The sequence below is a fragment of the Xenopus tropicalis genome, chromosome 5 (genome assembly GCF_000004195.4).
Source record: "Xenopus tropicalis strain Nigerian chromosome 5, UCB_Xtro_10.0, whole genome shotgun sequence".
NCBI classification, from domain to species: domain Eukaryota; kingdom Metazoa; phylum Chordata; class Amphibia; order Anura; family Pipidae; genus Xenopus; species Xenopus tropicalis.
The window spans coordinates 95,579,680-95,604,092 of record NC_030681.2 but is presented as its reverse complement, the minus strand read 5'-3'; the positions used below and the strand labels follow the sequence as shown (position 1 = coordinate 95,604,092).

At 36.7% G+C, this 24,413-nt stretch overlaps 1 protein-coding gene across 28 annotated transcripts in view; it reads right to left on the bottom strand.

Moving 5' to 3' along the window:
- Nucleotides 1-24,413, bottom strand: part of dst (dystonin) — a 281,394-nt gene that overhangs the window by 64,015 nt on the left and 192,966 nt on the right. For all 28 annotated transcript variants that reach the window (XM_031903049.1, XM_031903050.1, XM_031903043.1 and 25 more), the window contains 14 exons: nucleotides 22,773-23,306; nucleotides 22,499-22,675; nucleotides 21,413-21,536; nucleotides 21,070-21,278; nucleotides 20,644-20,961; nucleotides 20,083-20,249; nucleotides 19,601-19,757; nucleotides 19,330-19,456; nucleotides 18,496-18,543; nucleotides 16,126-16,358; nucleotides 15,178-15,307; nucleotides 10,530-10,729; nucleotides 8,419-8,914; nucleotides 5,314-6,782 (listed from right to left, as the gene is read on the bottom strand). In XM_031903049.1, the coding sequence (XP_031758909.1) occupies nucleotides 5,314-6,782; nucleotides 8,419-8,914; nucleotides 10,530-10,729; nucleotides 15,178-15,307; nucleotides 16,126-16,358; nucleotides 18,496-18,543; nucleotides 19,330-19,456; nucleotides 19,601-19,757; nucleotides 20,083-20,249; nucleotides 20,644-20,961; nucleotides 21,070-21,278; nucleotides 21,413-21,536; nucleotides 22,499-22,675; nucleotides 22,773-23,306 (4,389 nt within the window). The remainder of the gene's footprint in view (nucleotides 1-5,313; nucleotides 6,783-8,418; nucleotides 8,915-10,529; nucleotides 10,730-15,177; nucleotides 15,308-16,125; nucleotides 16,359-18,495; nucleotides 18,544-19,329; nucleotides 19,457-19,600; nucleotides 19,758-20,082; nucleotides 20,250-20,643; nucleotides 20,962-21,069; nucleotides 21,279-21,412; nucleotides 21,537-22,498; nucleotides 22,676-22,772; nucleotides 23,307-24,413) is intronic.

Here is a 24,413-nt window from a genome sequence, read left to right as displayed (position 1 = left end):
AATGAACAGGTATTTCCCTGATATACTGTATATCCACCAAGGTCGAAAAACAAACAGATATTTCCCCAAAAAGTAAGTGCAGTCCTGGGTGAGGACAAGCCAATGCGGCCCTAGCCTCAACAGGGTTTTTAAACCTACCCAATCAATATCTGCCTGACTTTTGGCCAGGCTAAAGGTGGCAATTTAGACCGATTCGGCAGCTTATTGGCCTGTGAAATTGGGCAGATCTCGATCATTAAAATTAGTCGGATCGGAGTCGGCTCACTGATGCGGTCCCCGAACCAACGGACGCCTATACCAGTCATTCTAATTAGTCTAATATTGCCCACCCATAGGTGGGCATATCGGGAAAAGGTCTGCTCGTTTGGCGACCTTGACAAACGAGTGGATCTTAGCGTGTATGGCCACTTTAATAAGCTGCCGACTCAGTCCAGAATGACCAAATTGGAGACTTTTAGTGACCCGTGTATGGCCACCTATACTTAGTTTTCTACCTCCACCCTCTGGCCTCCTGTACATACAGTGAGGAACATAAGTATTTGAACAGCCTACAATTTTGCAAGTTGTCCACTGTAAAAGACAGCATTTAAAAAAAAATTCAGAAAATCACATTGTATGATTTTTAAAGAATTTATTTGTATTGCACTGTTGCACATAAGTATTTGAACACCTGGCAATCAGCAAGAATTCTAGCTCTCAAATCCCTTTTACTCAGCCTTTAAAAAGTCCACATCTACTCCAATCTTTAATCTAAATGAGTAGCACCTGTCTGAGCTCTTTAAAGACACCTGTCCACCTCACAGTCAGTCAGACTCCAACTACTACCATGGGCAAGACCAAAGAGCTGTCAAAAGACACCAGAGACAAAATTGTGGACCTCCACAAGGCTGGAAAGGGCTACGGGGCAATTGCCAAGCAGCTTGGTGAATATAGATCATCTGCTGGAGCAATTGTTAGAAAATGGAAGAGGCTAAAGATGACTGTTAGTCTCCCTAGGACTGGGGCTCCATGCAAGATCTCACCTCGTGGGGTATCACTGATGATAAGAAAGGTGAGGAATCAGCCCAGAACTACAAGGGAGGAGCTGGTCAATTACAAGAAGAGAGCTGGGACCACAGTTTCAAAGGTCACTGTCGGTAGAACACTACACCATCATGGTTTCAAATCACGCATTGCATGGAAGGTTCCCCTGCTCAAGTCATCACATGTCTGAAGTTTGCCAATGACCATCTGGATGATCCAGAATAGGCATGGGAGAAAGTCATGTGGTCAGATGAGACCAAAGTAGAATTTTTTGGTCTAAACTTTACTCGCCGTATTTGGAGGAAAAATAAGGATGAGTTGCATCCCATGAACACCATCCCTACTGTGAAGCATGGGGGTGGTAACATCATGCTTTGGGGGTGCTTTTCTGCGAAGGGGACAGGACGATTGCACTTTATTTAGTCCCATTTTATTCGCTGCTTTGACACATTTTGTATGCTCCCTCTGAATTTTTTAACTTTGTGAAGCTATAGCCTGTGCTGCTCTGGGACATAATCCATGTCCTAAAGGGATTAGCAGGAAGTAAAGTGCTATCACTAGTATTGCAATAGCTTTGTACCCTTTGAGGCTGCTGCAATAAATATTTGCTTATGAGGCATCCAATAACTTCTCCAGAAACCTATTATCCAAAACGTTCCAAAGTACTGAAACACCATATAACAGAGTTTATTTAAAGCAAATAAATACATTTTAAAATGTTTATTTTCTCTCTGTAATAGCAACTTGTAATTAAGCCACATGCATTCATATTGTTTTCATATGTTTTAACTATGGTGATTTAAATTGCAGAAAAACCCTTATCCAGAAACCACAAACAAGAGTTAACGCAAGAGAAAAAAACACCTCTTAAGAATGCTGTGTCACACTGAATGCCAGTTATGTGGCTACAAAGAAAGAAGATGCTAGTGTGGACGCTCTAAATCCATGAATCATGTTTGTGGCTGTCTGGCCCACAGCCTCAGTGAACATTTGCTGGTATTAAAGCCTGCTCTTGAGCACATTTAGACACAGGCAGGTCAGATTGTGATTCTTAATGAGCTTTAACACCCTATAAGAGGTTCAAAGAACTTTTAGTGAATGATAAATTTTATTCTAACATATGTATAATTTTGACAAAAGCAGATGTTTTCCAGGCCACCCTCCGATCCGCTCTTTTCTGTGTGCCCACATTTGGGCAATTGCTATAGTCTTTAATGCAGGCACACAGAGGAGCATAGGGAAGTGGATCCAGGAATTTCTCTCAGCCTGCCAGAAAAACGCAGGACTGAAAGAAACGGATATACGCTTCATGAGACCTCGCCTTTAGGATTAGCAGACTTTATGACTCTCTCATATCTTAACTGGGCAAATATTATAGTAAAGAAGTAGTTACTGCTTTGCACTATGCGCCATGTGTGGTATTAAGCTTTGCTTCAGAGCAAAAGTATCACGTGACCAAGGAATATTTTCTGTAAAATAATCCAAAATAACTCCAAACAAAATTTAAAAATATTTTTTTTTTTAAATACCTCTTTGTAAGAGAGAATTCCAAATGTTCCTATTCCCTTGTTTAGATATTATGTTTATATAAAAGCAAGAGTTGTTTGTACACAAAAGCCTGAGTACATGTGTCCAGGATTAATGACATATAACAACTACAATACTGCATTTGCAGACCTAACCATAATCTTACTCTGTTCAACAATTATGTTGTATATGTAAAATTTCTCAGAATGCTCTTCTAATATTTTTTTGCAAAGTATGCTCTTTTTTCTATTCCAGTATCTTAACAAATATACTGTACTGCTAATATAGTTATTTGAAGTTTATGATATCTGTCCTAAACAAAGCAACATTAGAACAGTTTGCACTATTCTCTCTTCTATTTCGGCTGGCTGCAGTCAGAAAACTAATCAGCAGGTGGTGCAGAGCTGGGCCAACTCATAACATAAGGCAAGCTGCCATTTACAACCTCCCCTCCCCCAGAACCCTCACTTCAGCCTCCCAATCCTGCTGCATGCACCCCTCCACCCGTGCTATTATCTTCAAACTAAGCCTCCCAATCATGCTGCATGCACCCCCCCCACTCGTGCTGTTATCATCTAACTAAGCCTCCCAACCCTGCTGCATGCACCCCTCCACCTGTGCTTGGTGCTCTGCACATTTCCTTCCGCCTGAAGCTCTTCCTTCTCATACTGGATGCACTGTCAATACCATTGAGGTTGCAACAGAGCCTGGTCCTGATTTCTGTGCTGGTACTGTATATAACAGCATGCTCCTGCAGCACCTGGAGCATGCTGCTGAGCGGAGTTGCATAAAAACTAGGGGCTTGAGGGTTAAGCAAGAACAGGCATTGCTGACTGTGCCTCCTATGCCTCTTCTGCTTAGCCCTTGTTCCAGCCATGGAAAAGGGTATTTTGAAGGGATATTATTGTTTCCCAGAGTTCAGTCTCTATTAACACACAAGTACACAAATAATTTCATTGTAAAATCTGCAACTAAAGTACCCAAAAAAACTTTTACCTCTAAAGCACATAATAGAGGTTCAGAAATGTCACTAAGGGGCACATTTACTAACCCACGAACGGGCCGAATGCGTCCGATTGCATTTTTTTCGTAATGATCGTTAATTTTGCGTTTTTTTCGGCGTCTTTGCGATTTTTGCGTAAAAACGCGAGTTTTTCGGCGTCTTTACGATTTTTGCGTAAAAACGCGAGTTTTTCGGCGTCTTTACGATTTTTGCGTAAAAACGCGAGTTTTCCGTAGCCATTACGAAAGTTGCGCAAAGTCGCGATTTTTTCGTAGCGTTAAAACTTGCGCGAAACGTCGCGCCTTTTAAGTTTTAACGCTACGAAAAAGGCGTGACTTTGCGCGCAAGTGTTAACGCTACGAAAAAAACGCGACTTTGCGCAACTTTCGTAATGGCTACGAAAAACTCGCATTTTTACGCAAAAATCGTAAAGACGCCGAAAAACTCGCGTTTTTATGCAAAAATCGTAAAGATGCCGAAAAAATCGCAAAAAATACGAAAAAGTCGCAAAATGTTCGTTTCCAATCTTAATTTTTCCAATTCGGATTCTAAATCGTGTCTTAGTAAATCAGCCCCTAAGTGTCCATTATAATAAATAAAGTAATGTCCTGAATAAAAAAAAATACATTGACTTGTGGGATGAAAAATTTAATGTTGCTTCTTTACAGAAGCCTGGAAGGCCTCACTTTGAGTATGCAGTGCAGTTTTGGGCTCTGGTCCTTAAGGATATAAAACAACTGAAAAAAGTACATGCAAGACATGCAACTACACTGGTAGAAGGAATGGAAGAATTTAATTATGAGAAAAGTCAAAGTAAGGGTTGTTTTCTCTGGAAAAAGGTACTTGTGAGGTAACATGATTACTCTTTACAAGGAAATTATAGACAGATAGTGGGGGATACTATTTCACAAAGAAAAGAACAAAAAACAAGAGGCACCCCCTTTAGACTTGAGGAACTAACTGCAGTTAGACGAAGCACTGCAAATGGTTGCATATCAGGTGAAAAACATATATATGCTGGATTAAACTTGATGGACTATTATCATTTTTCAAACAAATGTAACAGATTCTGTTAATGCCTTTAAGAGTGGCCAGGATTCTGGGATACTAAAATTTACAGGTAGTATTGATGTTGGTATATATGGTTTGTGCACAGTATGTGTATATGCACAGTATGAACTTGATTGTCTTTTTTCAACCCAACTTAACTATGTAATTATCAATATCTTTGATAGTTCACAAACTTGTTTGTTCAGTAATGTTATTGCTAACATATTTGTTCTTTCATGAATTACAAAATTATGCATCTGCATGAACGTGACTACATACACATAGGGAATAAATTGCTCTATGCTAAATTACATGCCTATATATCTATGGTATAACAGCTGTTGCTGAGCTGCAAAACCCAGCATGCAAATCTGAAAATGCCGTAACGGGAGAATATCAGTGACTTTGCTTTTAGCGAAACACTGAAAACTCCCATGTTAGTATTTTAAAGTGCAGGAGCAGCACATTAAATAAAAAAATCTTAGTTGTAATTCCTGGATTGACAATTTAAACCAGCTGTTCCATTCCTGTAAGCAAAATCAGCATTTCCTTTACACTGTTAGATACTTTCTCTCTTACATGTTATTGGTAATACAAATATAAGCCTGAAAAACCAATACATTCAACTCTTGATGATCTTGACAACAATAGACGTGTGCCATTTACTGCAAAAATGAATGTAATATAATTATTGAAAATAGATTTCTTACCATAAAGATGTTTAATTGGTGATTAATGACATCTGTTTCCATGCCAACAGCACCTTGGGACTCTTCATGCTCCTCTACTCCCTTAAGTAGATCAAAAAATTGTTTTAGTGTGCAATAAAAGTCCTCAGTTCGAGATATAATATTCTCAGTTTGCTCTTCTCTGGATTTTGCTCTGTCAAGTAGTTTGTTACATTGTTTATTTAACGCTTCCAGATCCCTTTTGATGCCAATAAGATCGGGCGATGACTCAGTAGCCAACATTTTCTTACAGGTCTTATTTGCATTTTCATTAGTTGTTATTAAATCACTCAGTTTCTTTAGGAATTTGCTTATGTCCTGTTTTTGACACTGCAATATGTTAAGATCCCTTCCCACTGGAGTCATACTATCAAGTTCATCATCTAACTCAGTAAACTGAGAAAACATCTCTCGGATGCTGTTTTGGAAATGTCCAATTCCTTGTAGTTTAGTCTCTAAGAAGGAACATTTTTCTTCTACTTCTTGATGGATAATATGGTGTTTTTGATGAAGTGACTCTGCTTGAAGAACTAGTTCAGTAACACCTTCTGCATCAAAGGCATCAACAACAAGCTGCTGTGCCAGACTTCTGACAATGTCTATTTGGGGTTCAAGGTTCTGAAGAACCTTTTGTTGAGTTTGCATTATTGTAAGGTGTTTGTTACTGCAACCTTGAGGACCAAGAGAGTTGTGAGCATCTAAATGCTCCTGGGCTACAGCCAGCTGCTTTTCTGTATCTTTAACAGATTCCTGAAATTCCTTGAGACGAGTCCCAAATTTCTCCAGTGTGTCCCTCTTAATATGTAAATTATCAATAAGTTCATCAACCTGACTGTTCATATTTTTGTTTTGCTCTCTGATTGCTTCTTTATCTGTTTGACAGCAGTTTAGTAGGCTCTCTGTTGCACTGTTTAAGGTCTCCATCATTCCCCTCTGTTTATCAACATTCTTTTGCAGAACTTTTACTTGCCCTACTGAACTCTCAATGGCACTTAAATCTACTGAAACTGTAAATTCAGACAGTTTATGCTGACATTCCTCTATCCATGGTTGAATATTTTCTACAAACTCCTTGTGTTTGGTAGCCTTCTGTTGACAGTCAAGCAAATTGTTTTGCCTTTCCAAAACCTGCTTGTTAATGGCTTCCCAATTACTTTTGAGCATGGAAAGTTGGGACTGTAGGTTTGCTTTTTCATCTCCTTTTGTTTTCTGCAGAAGATTTTCAGCTTCTGCAGTTACTTTCTCATAGGTGCTGAGTTGGTCCTTTAGAGCATTTTGCACTTCTGCCTGCTCTGTGATGAGTGACTCTAAGATATTAAGGTTGGCTGAAATTGGGGCTGCTTCATTTTGCTCCTTTGTTTTAGTTTGTATCCAAGACTTAAGATCTTCAGACAAGTGATGAAACTTCTGAGAGCTAGCAAAAGCCATTTGTAGCTGCTCAACATGATAACCTATATGAATAAAGTTAAACATATGTAAATATTAGACAAAAGTAGTGGCATAATTATTATTACTATATTAAAAAAATAATTAAAAAAAAAAAGAAAATAATTCCATGACAGAGATATTTGGGGACTTTAGAGTGAGGGCAAAGCACAAACTATGAATATCTTCTTTATAGCTATAATATTATTTGCAAGAAGTAATGAGGGTAAGTAAGGGTAAGGCCCCACATGGCAGATTGTCAGTCTGCATATAATCGCAGGCTGACAACTCACCCTTACCCTTGAAAAATCTTTAATTGTGCAGGCACACGCAGCCAATATCCACAAACTAATGCAAGACTTGGGGTTTGCTGGCAGATATCACCTGCGTGCCTGAACCTGGGCAGATTTAACGCTTCCGGGTACAGGCACAATTAGAAGATTTTTCAAGCGTACATATACGCTAGGCTGCACTTATACGTAGGCTGACAATCTGCCTCGTGGGGCCTTAACCTAAGAAGAGAATATCTGTAGTGCGGGTGTTTCCAAAAGAGAATATCTGTTGTGCGGGTGTTTCCATTGCATTTCTTTGTAATCCTGTAATAATCTGTTAAGGGGGTACTAAATCTACTTGGGGTTGATGCTAAATTATTTAGGTACAGCACCATGTTTGTTATGCAGAGCCAAAAATGCACTTAAGACAACAAACAGAGAGGAAACAATAGGTGTAAAAAGATAAGGTCGAATGTCAAGCTTGGGAAATATGTACACCCACAAGTGCTTACACCCACAAGTGCTTTGCTAAAGGAACAAAAGCTTAAGGAATGTTTTCTACATGCAATTGTGAGAAGAGACGAAAATCTTTATTCTATACATTTGTAACAATTAATGGATGTTGTCTCCAATATTTTGATCGGATTACATAGGCAAATATGGATCTATTTTGAATCTGCTACTTCTGCAGCTGAATCCCTAAAATAAGCCACATCTGCAGCTTTTTCTTGACCTGACATTTCTCTCAATATACAAAAGACTTGCTTTAGGACTATTCATGTATGTAGCAATGCTTCCCAGACTCACCCACACAAGCTTGTGGAGATTTTAGCTTTTGTTTAAACACAGGATAGAATATTACATTCACTCGCATCAACAGTTTAGAAGGAAACTGCTCATTTTAAAAAAGAGATGGGTCATGCCAGGACAGCCAGAAGAATGTGAAATGAGCTTAATATACATCTCTTACCACTGCAGGAATACTTAAATGGCCATATACATTTTACACTGCCTCATCTAAATGAGTAACATCTTGCTGTCTCATTCCCTTTTGACTTTGTTTAAATAACTGATGACAATAAGAATGAATAATGCTATATATATATTTTTTTTTTTATTTTTTTTTAACCAATACAGTGTCATAGCTTGTTTGTTTTTTGGAAACTCTTTCCTTTGTTTATAAAAAAATATTTTACAACAGGGATGTGAACAGCAATCTTCCAAGCAATTCTGTCTCCAAAAATGAACTCATTTCACTGAGAGATTTATGAATTCATAATCTAGTTTTGTATAAGTATGTTGTTTTTCACAATTTTGGAGCAGTTAAACATCTACAGCATTCTAGCAGAACTTAGTTTTTTCAGTATAATCCCTTTTTTATATTACCAACCTGCTTTTTCTTCCAGATCCACAAATGGCTTTACAACAGTATCCATTTGCCTATTTAATTCTGCTTTCAAGTAGTCCTCTGCCACCAGATTTGACAGTTCCTGGCAAAGGACTTTGGTATCTTCTATGTTCTTCTTTTCATTAGACAAGTCTTTCTGAAGCTGCTTTGCTGTTTGGAGCTTTTGATTGACAGCATCAGGATGGGAGCTCACCACCATATTGGTGCTCAATGTATTACTCATGGCACTTAGTTTCTCAGAGAGGCCCTTTAAATTGTTCTGATAATTAGTGCTTTTGACAATAGCCTGTTCAATGCGATCACATCTATCATTCAACTGTCCTGTTAGACTTTCCCATTTGCATGCTACAGATGCCAACTGTTCTTTCACAACTTCACCACTGGAAGGGAGCTCACAGGGCCTGTTAAGGATTCTCTGTCCTGCAGACCTGAACTGTTCATATTGCTGTTTTCTAGCATCAAATTCTTTAAGAAGGATCTAAGGGAAAAAGAGGAATTGTTAGGAGACATATCCGTACCATGACCCTCTAATAACTACAGCGATGATAACATAAAATGATTGTCAGTTGAAGCCCTGAAACATGCCTGTGTTGGCTTTGTTGTTACAGAAATTAAAACAAAAGCAGGGAGTTACTGTATATAACTTAAACATATTCAATAATATATTCCATTATAAAACAATATTAGAATGCAATTTGAAACAGTTGAAAACATGAAAGCTTAATATTTTTTAAACCTTTATGTTCCATCATAGCATATTCTATAATATTAGAAGTATATTGCCCAAAAACACATATTTGAATACACAGGTGCTTAGGCATGGCATCCCACCAACATAGTCAAAAACACTACTGGGCTCACTTTAGCATTGGCTCCTATAAGCCAATACCTTGATACCATATTGGTGTACCACCAATGTGTGTTTGTCATACTTATTTATTCAGCCACAAGATCCAGAAACCTTTAAACTATTACCAAATCTTACTGAAGTTTAATGGTCATGCAATAAAAAGAGTTATTATACAGACAGCATGTTTTTAATCAAATTATTACAGATTTCTGTAAAACTTCCTCCAGAATTCTGTTTTGGGAAATAAGGATGACATGTTTTCATAGTAAAAATATATATATATATATATTAAACTATTTTCATGATGATATTGTACCTTGTGCTTTACCTACTGTTTATGTGATATATCTGCAGTTAAACTGCTGAAATATGATTAAAAAAAAATAAAGGAGCAGATTTTGACATGCTATGGCAGCACAGTATTAGTGATCATTAAGTCTGTACCCATTAATCTGTGATAAAAAAAACAATTTTTTGTCTGTAAATTATATGTGAAAAAAAGGTATTATAAAAATATGGTATTTCCATCTCACTGGAAATCATGTGCTTATTCTGGTCCAGACAGTTAAACCAAAGAAACGTCATTGTTTACATTTGCTTTTCTGAGTTAACTTTGACAAAGTGAGTGCAAGACAAGAAATGTACCATATGCCTCTGTTATTACCTAATAATACATTTTTGATGCAGATTTCACCATAACATAACAATCAGCAGTTTCTCTAGAAAAGTAGCATACAAGCAATGTTCCCTCTAATTTCTTCTTGGCTGTGCACACAATTTTATTTAAATGTAGTGAATGCATAACCTTTATATCTTGGAAAAAAGGGTTATGAAATCCAAAATGCTGCTGTGAAATAATGATGGTTTTTAAAGATTTTGGTTACCACTAAAAACCACCAAAACAATATGTGAGATACCAGTAAACATTACATTAAGCCATATGTTCTCTGACAGTAAGCCCTGACAATTTCAGCAGATCTGCATAAAGGAAATAGGGCTACAATAGGAGGAGTGTTGTATGGGATATGAAAATTAAACTAAAATGAATTGTGCTTATAAATGAACTCTGCTGTATGAAGTCAAACACACTGATACAATGATGTGATTTCATCAATGTATAAACTTAAAAAAAACATATTGTCTTTTATTATAATGATAACACCGTGGCAGATTCTCTCAGTCAAATTAAATGTGTGATTCCTTTTTTTTCAGTAAAGGAAGTGAACGTGTGCAGTATACTCACCTGAACTTGCTGTTTTTGAGTTTTCAGCATATTTGGGTCAATTGAGAGCGGCCCAAGTACACTGGCCATGAGTTCTTTCTCTGTAAGCCATTGTTTTAGCTGTGCCTCTGCTGTCTGGAACTGGTTCAGATCATTTGAAGACTCCTCTAAAGTTTGCTGTCTTTCTGCTGCCATCTTGTTAATGTCTTGCCATAAAGAATCTAATGGACAAAAAAAAATTACATTGATTTCTAACAAAAAAAGAACAAACAAATGTAAACTACCATAGAAAAATTCACACCACTAAATGTTAAAACATATCTTGGTGCAAAGTGTTTAGTTTACTTTACACTAGTTAAAAATACTAAGGGGCTGATTTACTTACCCATGAACGGGTCGAATGGAGTCCGATTGTGTTTTTTTCGTAATGATCGGTACTTTGCGATTTTTTCGGATTCTTTATGAATTTTTCGGATCCAATACGATTTTTGCGTAAAAACGCGAGTTTTCCTATCCATTACGAAAGTTGCGTAAAAAGTTGCGCATTTTGCGTAGCGTTAAAACTTACGCGAAAAGTTGCGCATTTTTCGTAGCGTTAAGTTTTAACGCTACGAAAAATGCGCAACTTTTCGCGTAAGTTTTAACGCTACGAAAAATGCGCAACTTTTTACACAACTTTCGTAATGGATACGAAAAACTCGCGTTTTTACGCAAAAATCGTATTGGTAACGAAAAATTCGTACAGAATCCGAAAAAATCGCAAAACATACGAAAAAGTCGCAAAATGTTCGTTTTCAAGTCGGAACTTTTCCAATTCGGGTCGGATTCGTGGGTTAGTAAATCAGCCCCTAAGTGTGTGTGTATGCATGTATGTATGTATGTGTGATTTATTTAAACCTATAAGTAATAAATCATTAACTGAACAGCTGAATAGAATAATAAAGTGTTCATCTTCCTCTACACCATAGAAAAATACTTAGCTTTAAAACACTGCCAGATATGGAAAACTATATGATAAGGCACCTTTTCCTCTAAAAAGGTATTTCAGCAACAAAATTCAGCTTAAGTATGCCTCCTATTACTGGCATTATATTAGAAAACAAATTCTGTTTCTGTATCTAAAAGGGATAAAATGAAGTATCACATTTCCAGAACACTGGACAGTCTGTCATTTGCAATGTAAACTGTTTATAGTGAACATTGCCATCTCTTTCACTATGGATTACATGTGAATTACGTGTCTTTGCTTTATTTGTAATGGAAACAAACTACATCTGCTCCTAAGAAAAAGATACACTGTACATATATGTGGAAAATTAAGTGTGGGCAAGAGAAAATCTTTTGTGCAGAAAAGGCAACAAAGGCAAAGGCTAAAGATAAAAGCCGTAGGAATAATCCTATGTAACATCACTCTATAGCAGAACACCACAGGTAAACACTTTATTATGTATTGCAGAGTCTCCCTTTATAAAAATAAAACAAAAACAAACTCAAAATGATACAACCTGTTGTCATAGTAATGACAAGGGGCAATTAAGGTGTAATTTAATAAAAAGCAGTAGTTTACAATGACATAAAAGGGATACTGTCATGATTTTTATGGTGTACTTTTTTATTTCTAAATTATACTGTATTTATACTGTAAAATGTATTTTTTGCTGTTGTAATATTGGTGTATATGCAGCCATTTCAGTGCATTGTGCCTGAGTCTGAGTTTTCAAAAGGAGCCAGAGCTACACATTAGAACTGCTTTCAGGTAACCTATTGTTTCTCCTACTCCCATGTAACTGGAGGAGTCCCAAAACGGACTTGGATTTTCTTACTATTGAGTGCTATTCTGATATTTACTGGGAACTGCTATCTTGCTACCTTCCCATTTTTCTGCTGATGGGCTGGGAGGGGGGTAATATAACTCCAACGTGCAACGCAGCAGTAAAGTGTGTTCGAAGTTTATCAGAGTACAGGTCACATGGATGTGGCACCCTGGGAAATGAAGAACATGGCCCATGTGAAATTTCAAAATTAAATATAAAAAAATCTGTTTGCGTTTTTGAAAACTGGATTTCAATAAAGGATTCTGCTGGAGAAGCTCTATTAACTGATGTGTTTTGAAAAAAAGCATTGTTTCCCATGACAGAGTTCCTTTAAGAGGCTCATCTATCAGTTTTTGAATTTGCGAACCTTAGAGTTCAAAAGGAACTCAAAATTTAAAAAAACTTGAATGTTTGCTTATTTATTAATGAACAATTCTTACTGTATTCCACATAAACTAGCACACTTTTAGATGCCAACATTTTTTAGGTTCAACAATGTTTTATCTCATGGCATAGAATCAAGACCTACATGCAAATATATAGATGTTAGTGTGTCCCTTAAAGGACGACTAAAGCTAAACAAAAAGTTACTATAAGCCCAAGGCAACCACATCCCTTTAGGAATCAAGATTTTTGCTATCAAAGTTGACCCCAGTAGCTCCCCGACTTCTTTTCTTCTGAGTGCATGCTCTATTTCCTGAGGTTAGGGGCCAGATCACAAAATACACCATAAATACAATACAAAAGTAATTCACAAACCTGATTAGCAATTAATTCAGATTCAAATTACATGGTAGCAAAGACACCAGTTCTGGATCAAAACTGATTAATTGTTAGCCCTTTGGAGATAACATCACAACATTAACAACAAGAATTGATGAGTTACGCAATTTTTTTGTTTGTAACCCTGATTTTTTTCCATTTTGAGTTTTTTCAAAATAATAAAATTACAGCAGGTTTTAGGTGACAAGATTTGAATCTTTTGAAAATGACATGATAGTTTAGCCTTCCAGCCATATTCTTTTTTTAGGTTTAGTTTTGTTCTACCCTAAGCTAACTGGAAATTATGGTATGTAAGAACACATGACATCATTGCATTTTATTGCATGTCACATTACATCTTAATACACTGAGAAACAGCTTACTGTGGAAATAATGATAAACCGAACTACAAATACTCAAAGACCAATGATTTAAGGTTCAGAGTTTTTTAATGTGCATATTTTAGATTTTTAGCCCATCTAAGAATTAAAAAAAATCCTGGTTCATTTGGTCCCACTTATGTAAATAACCAGGCAGTGGTTGAAAGGGCAGAGTGGTTGATGAATAACAGTTAGCTTGAATAGATATATAATACAATATTTAAAAATAACAGGATAAATCTGCTCTCTGGTTGCTGGGGTCAGTGACCCAGTTGTTTAGATGTATGCTTCCTTAACTATAGGAATGTGACAAACATAAGAATAAGCATTTCTTTTGTTATGGTATTCAGTCTACAGCTACATCTCGGTTAACCAAAGCAAAGTAACAAAAGGGTATTTAACATGGAATTGATTAGCTATGGTTTTACTATTGTTGAAAAAACTGATGTTTTTGATCCTTATAGATAGAGTCCTAAAGAGCAAACTAATATTATTGTTTAGCATAAACTCCCTGTAGCTTAATATGCTTTGAGGAAGGCCACCATATGAGGGTCACTATAAGCAACCCAGCAAACACTGTAAGTTTTAGATCAGTGAAGAATTAATTAAATGGACTGACAATGTGGCATTGTCATTGCACTTTACATGGACTTTTACTAATTGATGCTAAGATTAAGCCTTTGGTTTACAACATTAACAAAGATATCATGAGATTGAAATTTCTTTATTTTTTACTTAAATCCTTGTTGAAGGTAGATTGTATGTCTTTAGCATTAGCACACAACTGTTATTATTTGTAATAATAACTGTTACAGGACTCCACTCCCATCCCCATCATTTGAAACTTCTCATAATCACAGACATCTCTTGACCTTTATGACTATGTGAATCTTGTGTCTATTTTGCAACCCTTGAGCGATGTCAGCTGCTACAGACACCATACCATCTCCTTAGATCTTTAGAAAACAATACACAGCAGATGGTTCTACAATAAATGACATCACCAAAGAGGAGTAAAACTGGTGCCTCCCTGCCTAAATAAAAATGTGTAAAGTTGTGACTTCTGCTGAGAATATGCTTTAATGTGGTATCATTCCCACAGAAATTCACTAGTTATGAACACAGAAACCTTATACTGCTGCCTATGCATTAAGGATTCTTGATTGTAATGTTTAGCAGCAGAGATTCTCAAGCCGTTTGGTGGTAATGTATAGACATTTAGGATTAAGGGGCATACCTAAATTAGAACACTAAAAAACATAAATCTTAATTGAACTGCATGCATAATAGCATATTATTACCTAAGAGAAGTTTTTTTGTCCAACACTGAAAAATAAACCCTTCATTAGTGACTACACTTTCTGCAATGAATACAGTTATACAGGGATGGAGTATTATATGCAATAATTGAACTGTTTAGAATCTTCAATGGTAATATGAACACGTTAGATTTATTGTCCATGTAATTTTTTTTTTTTACCAATGTGTTCCATAGAAACTCCGTAAAATATATATATATATATATAATTTTTTTTTTTTTTTTTGCATTACCTAAACAGTTTATGCAGTCAAAGAGACTGACTGTGCTCACTTTACAAAGAGATCACCTAGAAGACATTAAACATTTATCTGTTTTATGGATCTTCCACTCTCCACAACATAAACTTCCTAAAGCAGAATGTACCCACATGCTTCCCTAATATGGATAAGTACCTATTTTATCCAGCATTTCTTTCCACTTCGATGACTCTGGTGCATCTGGATTTGCAAGCAGCAGATCTTTCAACTTATTCTTTAGCATTTCCACACTTTTTTCCTTTTGTTTCATATCAGACGCAAACCGCTACATTAAAATATTGAAGATTGAAACAATGAATAAAAATATGAAAAGCATAATATAAAACATTTTCCACAGGCAAAGTAAGAGTGGTTAATTAAATATGAGATATATGGTATGCATTGGCTCTAAACACAGGGCCCAAGATGCGGGTAGTCACAAGGCTGACACCAAGGCATTTCTATTCAATTAATGATAAACAGAATCCATAGCAAAATAGAATCAGTTCTCTACTAAAAGGCATTCTTATCATGGAATAGATTACCAAAGGTAAGAAAATGTTTGTTTTTTTTTATTAGTAAGACCCTTTTAGCCAGGGATCAAAAAATGCAGTGTCCTCTGTGCTGGAAACGAGCCTAGTTAATATGAACCAATTCGTTTGGTTCCTTACCAAAGGATTATGGTAAAAAATACTGACGGATGAAAAATTTGACCCATCTGTTTGCTTACCAATCAATGTTAATTCATTGAATAAGACCAGAGTCAGTATTGTTATGTACAATTGCAAGCTGAATATTTTTGCATTACTGCAAGTTTGGGCAGAAAATCTGCCTTTCAGAACTGCAAAAGACAAGGAATCCTGGATTATCTGGTATAATTTACAGAATTTGCATCTGAAAAATGCATCTGAATATGTTGTCACTGATAATTCTAAACTAGCATTAACTGTAAACCAGAATAATAATCCAGACAGGATATGACCAAGGACTATCAGGACAACTGTTGTGTATAAGACTTTTATTAAAATGAAAATTACGGGTCAAATACAAGAATATATCACTTATTCAGTAAAACAATTTATAGTAAGTGCAGCAGCCTATTACCTTATGCTGTTCTATCTGGGCTTTCAAGGAAACACTGTCTGTCGGATGTTCCCATTGTGCAGTCTCATCCTGCATTTTGCTAAGCCATTTCATCAATGTATCTGTTTCCTCTTGTACTTGCTGCATTTGTAAAAGCCACCTCTCCAACTCAGAAACTTTTTCTTTTAACAAATCTCCCAAGTGCTGATAACCTTCATTTACATCAGATATCTCCTTTTGTACATAAGCTAGCTCTGTAAAACATTAAAAAAAAAAAAGATCAATTTTGTAGGTAATTATGTTTTTAATGAAATGTGGTAATACCTTTATAACATCAATTTCTATGACATTAACAATGATGTCCCAACAAACTACATCCTAGCTCGCTGAGTTTAAAGGAGAAGGAAAGGCAAAAACTATGTCAGCTTTATCAGAAAGGTCTATGTAAATACAGCCATAAGCTATCACAGAAACGCTGCACTGAGTTCCCTGTCAAAAGATTAGTTGTGTCTATAATTCCTGTGACACAGACACGCAGCTCTTTCCTGCTCCCCTCTCCCTCAAGAATGCTAAGAACTCACTCCCCCTCTTAGGAATGTGGATCTGAGCCAATCAGCAGGAAGCTGACTCATAGGGGCTGATTTACTAACCCACGAATCCGACCCGAATTGGAAAAGTTCCGACTTGAAAACGAACATTTTGCGACTTTTTCGTATGTTTTGCGATTTTTTCGGATTCTGTACGAATTTTTTTTACGCAAAAATCGTATTGGTAACGAAAAATTCGTAAAGAATCCGAAAAAATCGCAAAACATACGAAAAAATCGCAAAATACCGATCATTACGAAAAAAACGCAATCGGACTCCATTCGACCCGTTCGTGGGTAAGTAAATCAGCCCCATAGTCTTACTAACTGAGCATGTTCACTTGGTCTCCGTGCCTGTGCAGGAGTGTGGCATTATGGGAACTTTCTTTACACAGCTCAGCGTTTTTTCCTGTTTGGCTTCTGATCATCTGAACGGGAGAAATATTGGGAGACTTAAGGGCACTATTGAGAGAACTGAAGGTATGCCTGCAGCTTGAGATTAACTCTTTATTAGCCTTTCCTTTAATGTAATAAGTGTTCTTAAATTTGTTACTTGTCTAGGATCCCCTGGCATTCCCTAGTCAACTAAATATTCACCTAGAGCCAAGGTTAAGGTTTTCTCTTAGTTTCTCTTTCTCCACCCCAAATTTTAATGCCTCAGCTCTGGCGGACTAGTTAGTTTATCTCAGAAGTGACACTGACCCATACAAGCAATAGCAGTCAAACTATCTTTGCTCCAGGCCAGTATACATTTTTGTGGGACCAAGGGGAAGGGTCTCAGTAAATGATCACTAAATAAACTAAGCTTGGTGCAGGGTGTGAGACCTCTAGTTTTGCTTGACAACCTACAAATCCTGTCACTTATGGACATAAGTCTGAGAAGATTAATCAGTACAATCACAGTTATTTACCCTATATAATAAATGTATGCCAGGCATGTCTAGCTGAAAACACTTTGACAACTGAGATGATTGGCATGCCACCACCATTTATCTCTGGAATTTAGCAGCTTTTCTCATACACATACAGACATTCAGATGCCATTCAAGTAAAGGCTCCATGTCTTGTACCTCAAGTAAACTGTCTAAAAGCAGACCCAACAACTAAATACAAAAAATAAACACAAAAGATCTGTTTATATTTTTTCTAATTTCTACACAGACATTACTGTGACACTCCATTATAATCTTTGTAACAATAGTGTTTCTGTAATCTAATCAAGTTAAAGCAACTGCTTAGTCATATACTAGTGAACAGCTCCCTCTGTTGTCAGATCTCTATAAGTAAGCACTGCAGATGTATCTCCAGTGAAGTATTTTTTCAAAGGAAAAGTGATGTTTTTTTGCCGAAGACCGTGAAAAAAGTTTGTTATATATTTGTTAAATAAAGCACACACATATAAACAATTTCCCTGAGTAATATATGTATATTAATATGTGTTGAGTTTATTTTCTCTCAGTCATGTACAAGCTATTGTGTCTGTATGAAAAGCATCAAGATTTTCCTGATGCAGTTATTGTGAGACAAGTTGAAAAAGTTGCGGTTTTTGCAATGTTTCTGCAACTTTTTTCCATTCGTGGTTTTCCAGTTCAGATCTCTTGATAGATGAGTTTTACTAAATTCCCTCCTAAGAGCAGTCTAAAACATCTGACACGTATATATATACATACACACATTTTTATATACATATTGGACAGAGAGATCGCTAGCCCAACAGAGAGAGAGACACACAGCCAGACCAGGAGAGAGAGAGGAAGAGATAGATAATCAGATAGATAGATAGATAGATCATTTCATTTGCTTACCTTTATTAGTTAGTTGTTCCTTGGCTGTTCCATTTATAACAGTCCTACCTAGAAGCCACAGAGTTACAGAGTGAGCTGCATGCACTATATAATTATTGCTTGCCATAATTAAGTAATTCATTAGTTTGGATATCTTTTTTGTATGACTGCGCCCTTCTAATGTTGAAAATAATGTACATTTATAGTTGTCAGAAATGTGTGCAATAGCATCATATTTTTTTTCCCACCTGCCCCCCAATGGCCCCTCCCATCAGTACAAAGGACACACAGACATTGGTAGCCAGGGCCCCCTAAAACATTAGTAGTCAGGGCCCCCCAAAAACATTGGTAGCCAGGGCCCCCCTGCATCCTCCAGTTACCCCCCTCCCTGGTCCTCCAGCTCCCCTTCCCCACAGCATCCTCCAGCTCCCCCCCAGAGTCCTTCCCAGCATCCTTCAGCTCCCACCCACCATGCGTCCTAAGGCTCCCACCAGAATCCTCCAGCTCCCCCCCAAAGTCCTTCCCAGCATCCTCCAGCTCCCATCCCCCCACCCAAGCATCCTCCGGCTTCCCCCCAGCTCTCACTAGAATCCTCCAGCTCCCCCCCAGCGACTTCCTCCAGCTCCCCTGCGGCTTCCTCCAGCCATCAGAAACGGACGCATGGGGCACAACCAATCAAATTTCCCGCTGGCCACCAATGACAGGGCCCGTAGTTTTTTTTAAGGGGGCCCGAGCTAAAAAAACCTGTATCACGGCCTGGCCCCCTTTAAACCGACCATTGTCCGGGCCCGGGACAACTGTTCCCCCCCTGTGCCCCCCTGATAGCGGCCCTGCTCATCACATATAATACTGTACCTGATTTCCCTGATGCTCTGATTTTTACAGGTGAAGTCACAGTGCTGATTAAGTTACTAAGAACCGCCCCTTTGCTATTAACTTCTTGTACTTCTGGGCCTTTTTGGGACCACTCCTCTTGCAAACTCTGAAATGCAAAATAAAAGCCTTGTGAGCACATATATACAAGATGGCTGAGATTTCAGGAAATTTATCTCGCATATTATGCCATGGGTTTAGCATCCAGCATTATATAATCAGTTTGTATTATTCATGTGTCAATTTAACTCACCTTGCTCTTTTGCAAATGTTTAGCTAATTCTTCTACACATAATGTTCTTGGAGCAGCAGGTATCTCTTCAGTTACTGATACACACCATTTCTTTAAAGACTGAATTAAAGACTTAAAAGCATCCATTTCATTTTGGCAAGAAGACACATCTTCTTCCCTGGAATAGGAAACAGAACGATTGAATCATAAAACTAGAATGCAGAATAATCTGCCACATAGGCACTGGTATGTAACATTTGGTACTTATGTACTCAATTAATATGTTACAACCCACTGGTAATTCTACAATTAAGGAGGCCCTATTTCTGCTATAATAAATAAATAACTTCTGTTCTACACAGGTATCTGCCATAATTCATGAAATCATTCCTGATGATGTTCCAAGCATGTACCCCTAAAGAATTTTGTTAACCTTGCCCCATGTATTAAAGAACGTATTTCATGTTTGTAACACAATTAAAATGCAATGCAATTATACTTACTTTGCCTTAACAGTCTCTTCAAGATCTTGAAACCTTTTCAGCATTGTTTTCACTTTTTCCAAAGCAAGTGCCTTGTCTCCAGGAATACCATAAACACATATCTCTTCAACAAGCTTCTGCAAGTCTTCCAAGTTTTTCTTGTGGCCTGCTAGCTCGCAGCTTGTTTCCTGAAACAGAACAAAGGCGAAGCTATTTCTGGCAGTGAACAAACCATAAAAGAAAATAAAAGTAAACAACAAATTATTCACATTTTCAAGTTTGTGGCACATCTAGAGGATATCTTGACGTGCAAGTGTGATCTATTTATTATGTACGATGGAAAACCATATACATTTCTGTAAACTGCTGCAGATAAGAATTGCAGGGTAGCTACTTTCAGGGGACAAGCTGTTCCCAGTCTAGAATAATTTTTATTCCCATAATGGCAATTTTACTCGAAATAAACTAATGTAGTAACTAAAATTTTAAAATAAAATTGTCAGAATACATCTCCAGTAAACTCCTTCATTAAAATAAATGATTTAAAAATAAATTATTTAAATACATAATTGTAACATATACCTGCATATACTGAGAAAGCTCTGTAACATCTTTTCCAGGAACATCTGTCTCTGTAAGAGACTGAAACTTTTGGTCCAAAAATAAATCCACTTTATCTGATAGATTTTCAAACAGCTCGACTTTCATCTTTAGGCCCTCCATCTGTGCAGTGCGCTCTTTGGCAAGTTCACCGGCTTTGGAAAAACGACAAAACAGGTCATTCATCTTTGCCTGTAAAGAAGATGCTGTTGATGGGTCCGCTGTCTCCATGAATTTTTGGACTTTGTCATTTATGGTGTTAATACTGCTCTGGCGGTTGGATATATCTTGTTCTAGAATCTAGAGAACAGAATAATATACATTTAGCAAAGGAAGACTTTATTTTATACTTAAATCAACATTTGTTATCATAATTTAGGTAGGACATATAGAAGTAAAATTACTCACATTATTTTTTGTAATAATTTCCTGGATAGAGGAAGAATTCAGTGGAACTTGGTGTTGGTCTTTCAAATCTCTTTCCACCCCACACATCCAGTCCAGCATTTCATTTAAACCATCCTGAACACTAAGCGAGCGGGTTAAGGTAACCTGGAGATTTTCATTCCAGTCGTTTACTGACTGAGATAGAGTGTTGTACCTTCCCACAATATCATCTGTAAAATACAGTCATATGGCTTGTAAATGAATTGAAGATCTTAATATTAGGCACTGTATATAAGTACAGTATATTTACATAAAGTATAACTGAGTATATCTATCTATCTATGGAGTAAAAATGGCACAGTACCAAGAGGCATTTGGATCTCATCTTTGTTTAGTGAAAGGCCTCCTTTGGAATCCATAAGTACTTCTGCTGCCTTCTTGAGTTTTTCAACATCAGCCTGGTGAGCAGACACCTGTTCACACAAAACCTAAAATAATAACAATAAAGGATGGATTTGTGGTGAAACAATATTTTAAATGTAATGATAATACTAAAATTGCATAAATTACAGTCATTGCAAATCTCTGTATTTTAAATACAATAGCCAATAGCTAAAGAAATTTTGTAACCTAGTGCTTTTACAGCATGAATTGATTTAGCCAGACCATACCAACAGTTTATACATGACATCTGACAGTTGGGGTTAATCTTAATTTTCAAGAGATTAAAACACAAAAGACCAAATACAATAACTGTTTAAAGGGATGAATGGTTGTGTACTAAAGACTTGCATGCCCCTGCAAAACCTACTATAAAATGATGAATGTTCATTGTTTAAAGGGCAAAACTTGGCTATTTAAATAGAAAAATTATGTTTCCTAGCCATTCAGGTTGATTCGAACAAAATTAACTTTTATCATTGCCTAAAACTTTCCAGAACCCTACAAAAATGAGTGCTCTCAAATTCCATAAAAAATCAAGAACAATTATTTAAAAAAAAATAATCAATAGTGATATTATATATTGATTCATATTAATCCAAGTGAAGTTTTCCCAACTGACCGATCACTGCCCTTTCTGTGTTTTATTTATGTCCTAGCTATGAATATGACTGGTCATGCAGAGTGTTAACTTGCAATATTGTCTGTTATCGGCTATGTTATTATTTGGAATGAATTATTAAGAAGCATGCAAGTTTCAGGAATGGCCTCGGGTTGAAAGCAAACCCTGCAAACCAATATATGGGGGTGGGGTACTAAGCAGGCCTTCAAGCAATATTCTTGTAGTTCAATTAAAAGAGATTGTTGGTGGTATTTTTAAGAGTAAATTGCCTTTGTGGTATGTCTTGGAACTTTAACACCTGTGGCTTCTGAAAAGTCTTCCAAGAGCATGAATATTGCATACAATCACAGAATTATTCCAAAAATGTAATAGGAGTAAAAATGATACCTTTGTTTCGTCAATCTGTCTTTGCACGTTTTTGGTATTAGCAGCAATAGGCTCAGACAGTTTTTTGTTTACAGTGGATTCAGATATCTCCAATCTTTTTAGTAGGGAAGAAGATGCATCCTTGTAATGCTGGCATTTGTCAGATAAATCCTTTAAGTTATTTCCAAGAACGTTGCACTAAAAAACACTTTACATGGTTAGCTAACGCCCATTCATAATATCAATACAATTAACATTTTAATGTTAACTTAATAATATGATCAATAAAACCCACCTTAGACTGCAAAGACTTGAACTTCTCGGAAGCTGTATCCAGCTTTTCTTGTACCATTTTGCATGTTTCCAGAGTACTAACATTATTGTTGTCTTCATCTTTGTTGCAAGATTTTGCTGCATCCAAAACTCTCTGTCCTGATATAGTGATGTAACGTAGGTCCCCTCTGTGAGAAATCACATCCTCTGAGAAGCTTTTTTGCCTCTGATACTTGATATCGATTGCTGCAAAATCGGCAGGCCCAGATTCCAGCTCTTCCAATTCACCCTGAGATTCCTGAAGCCAGTTTTCAAATTCATTGCAGTCTGTCGAAAACTTTTCTAACTCTTCTTGCACATTCTGGATCAACTTCATCTTTCGTTCAGAGTCACAAAGTGCTGTCTCATACTGGGCTTTTAAGTCCGCAATATCTTTTTGCAACTTTACTTTCTCTTCTTTTGATAGATGCCCACCCTGTTTCTCAAGTAATGCTTGGGCAGATTGTGTAGCTATAATAACAGCCTGATGCTGGGAGACAATTTTGTCATGTTGGGCCTACAAGAAATATTGAACGTGGCATAAGAACATATATCAGAATATTTTAATTTAGTTTTAGATGTATTTAGAGTAATATACTAATTACTAAAACTTAGTGGGCAATGTCTTTATTTTCTCTATTATTTTGTGAAGTTTTTTTTTCATGAAAGCAGAATATTGAACAAACTGAAACTTAAAGGGACAGTTCACCTTTTAGTTATAGAATGTCCCATTCCTAGCAACTATTGGTCTACATTATTTGTTATAATTTTTGAATAATTTACCTTCCTCTTCTACATCTTTCCAGCTTTCAAATAGGTGTCACTGACCCAGGCAGCTAAAGCTATATTTTTATTATTTTTTACCCTAGCAACAAGACAGCTGCTGAAATTAAAAACTGGAGAGCTGCTAAACAAAAAGCTAAATAATTAAAAAAGATACACTGCTAACAACAGAGAGACAATGAGCTTTAATCAATTCAAACACCACATTACTTCAGGAGAAGTATCAGGACCAACTATTATCTGTTTTTGCTCTGTTTAGGGGGGTTACACATAGGGTGCTTCATCAGCGGGAAATCTCCTCTCCTGTGGGCAATAAAGCACCTGACAATACCTGCTCTTGCACATTTGTTGGAATTGATGCATATAAAACACATTTCATGCAGCAATCCTGGGTAATTGCTCAAAAATGCCTCCTTCTGCATATAATGTATTTTACCCTTGGTGATTTGAACTAAAGTGAAGGAGCAGGAATTGTCAGAAGCTTTATCGCCCAAAAGAGAGAAAATGGCTGCAGCTTATCAAAGCACAATTCAGAAGACTATGGGGTATTAGAGAAAGCAATAAAATGTTTTGCCTGATGTTCAAATTATTCAAAATAATCCGTTTGCACTTTTTTTAAAACAAATATTGTAGTAATGCTTGATTAGCACAATTAAAAAAAACTATACCCCTAAACAATGTAGGACTCTATAAATATATATTGCATAAACAAGCTCATACATAAAATCCTGCTTCATCTAAATAAACCATTTTCATAAAAATATACTTTTTAGTAGTATGTGCTATTGGGTAATCCTAAATAGAAAACTGCCATTTTAAGAATTAAGGGTCACCTCCTAGG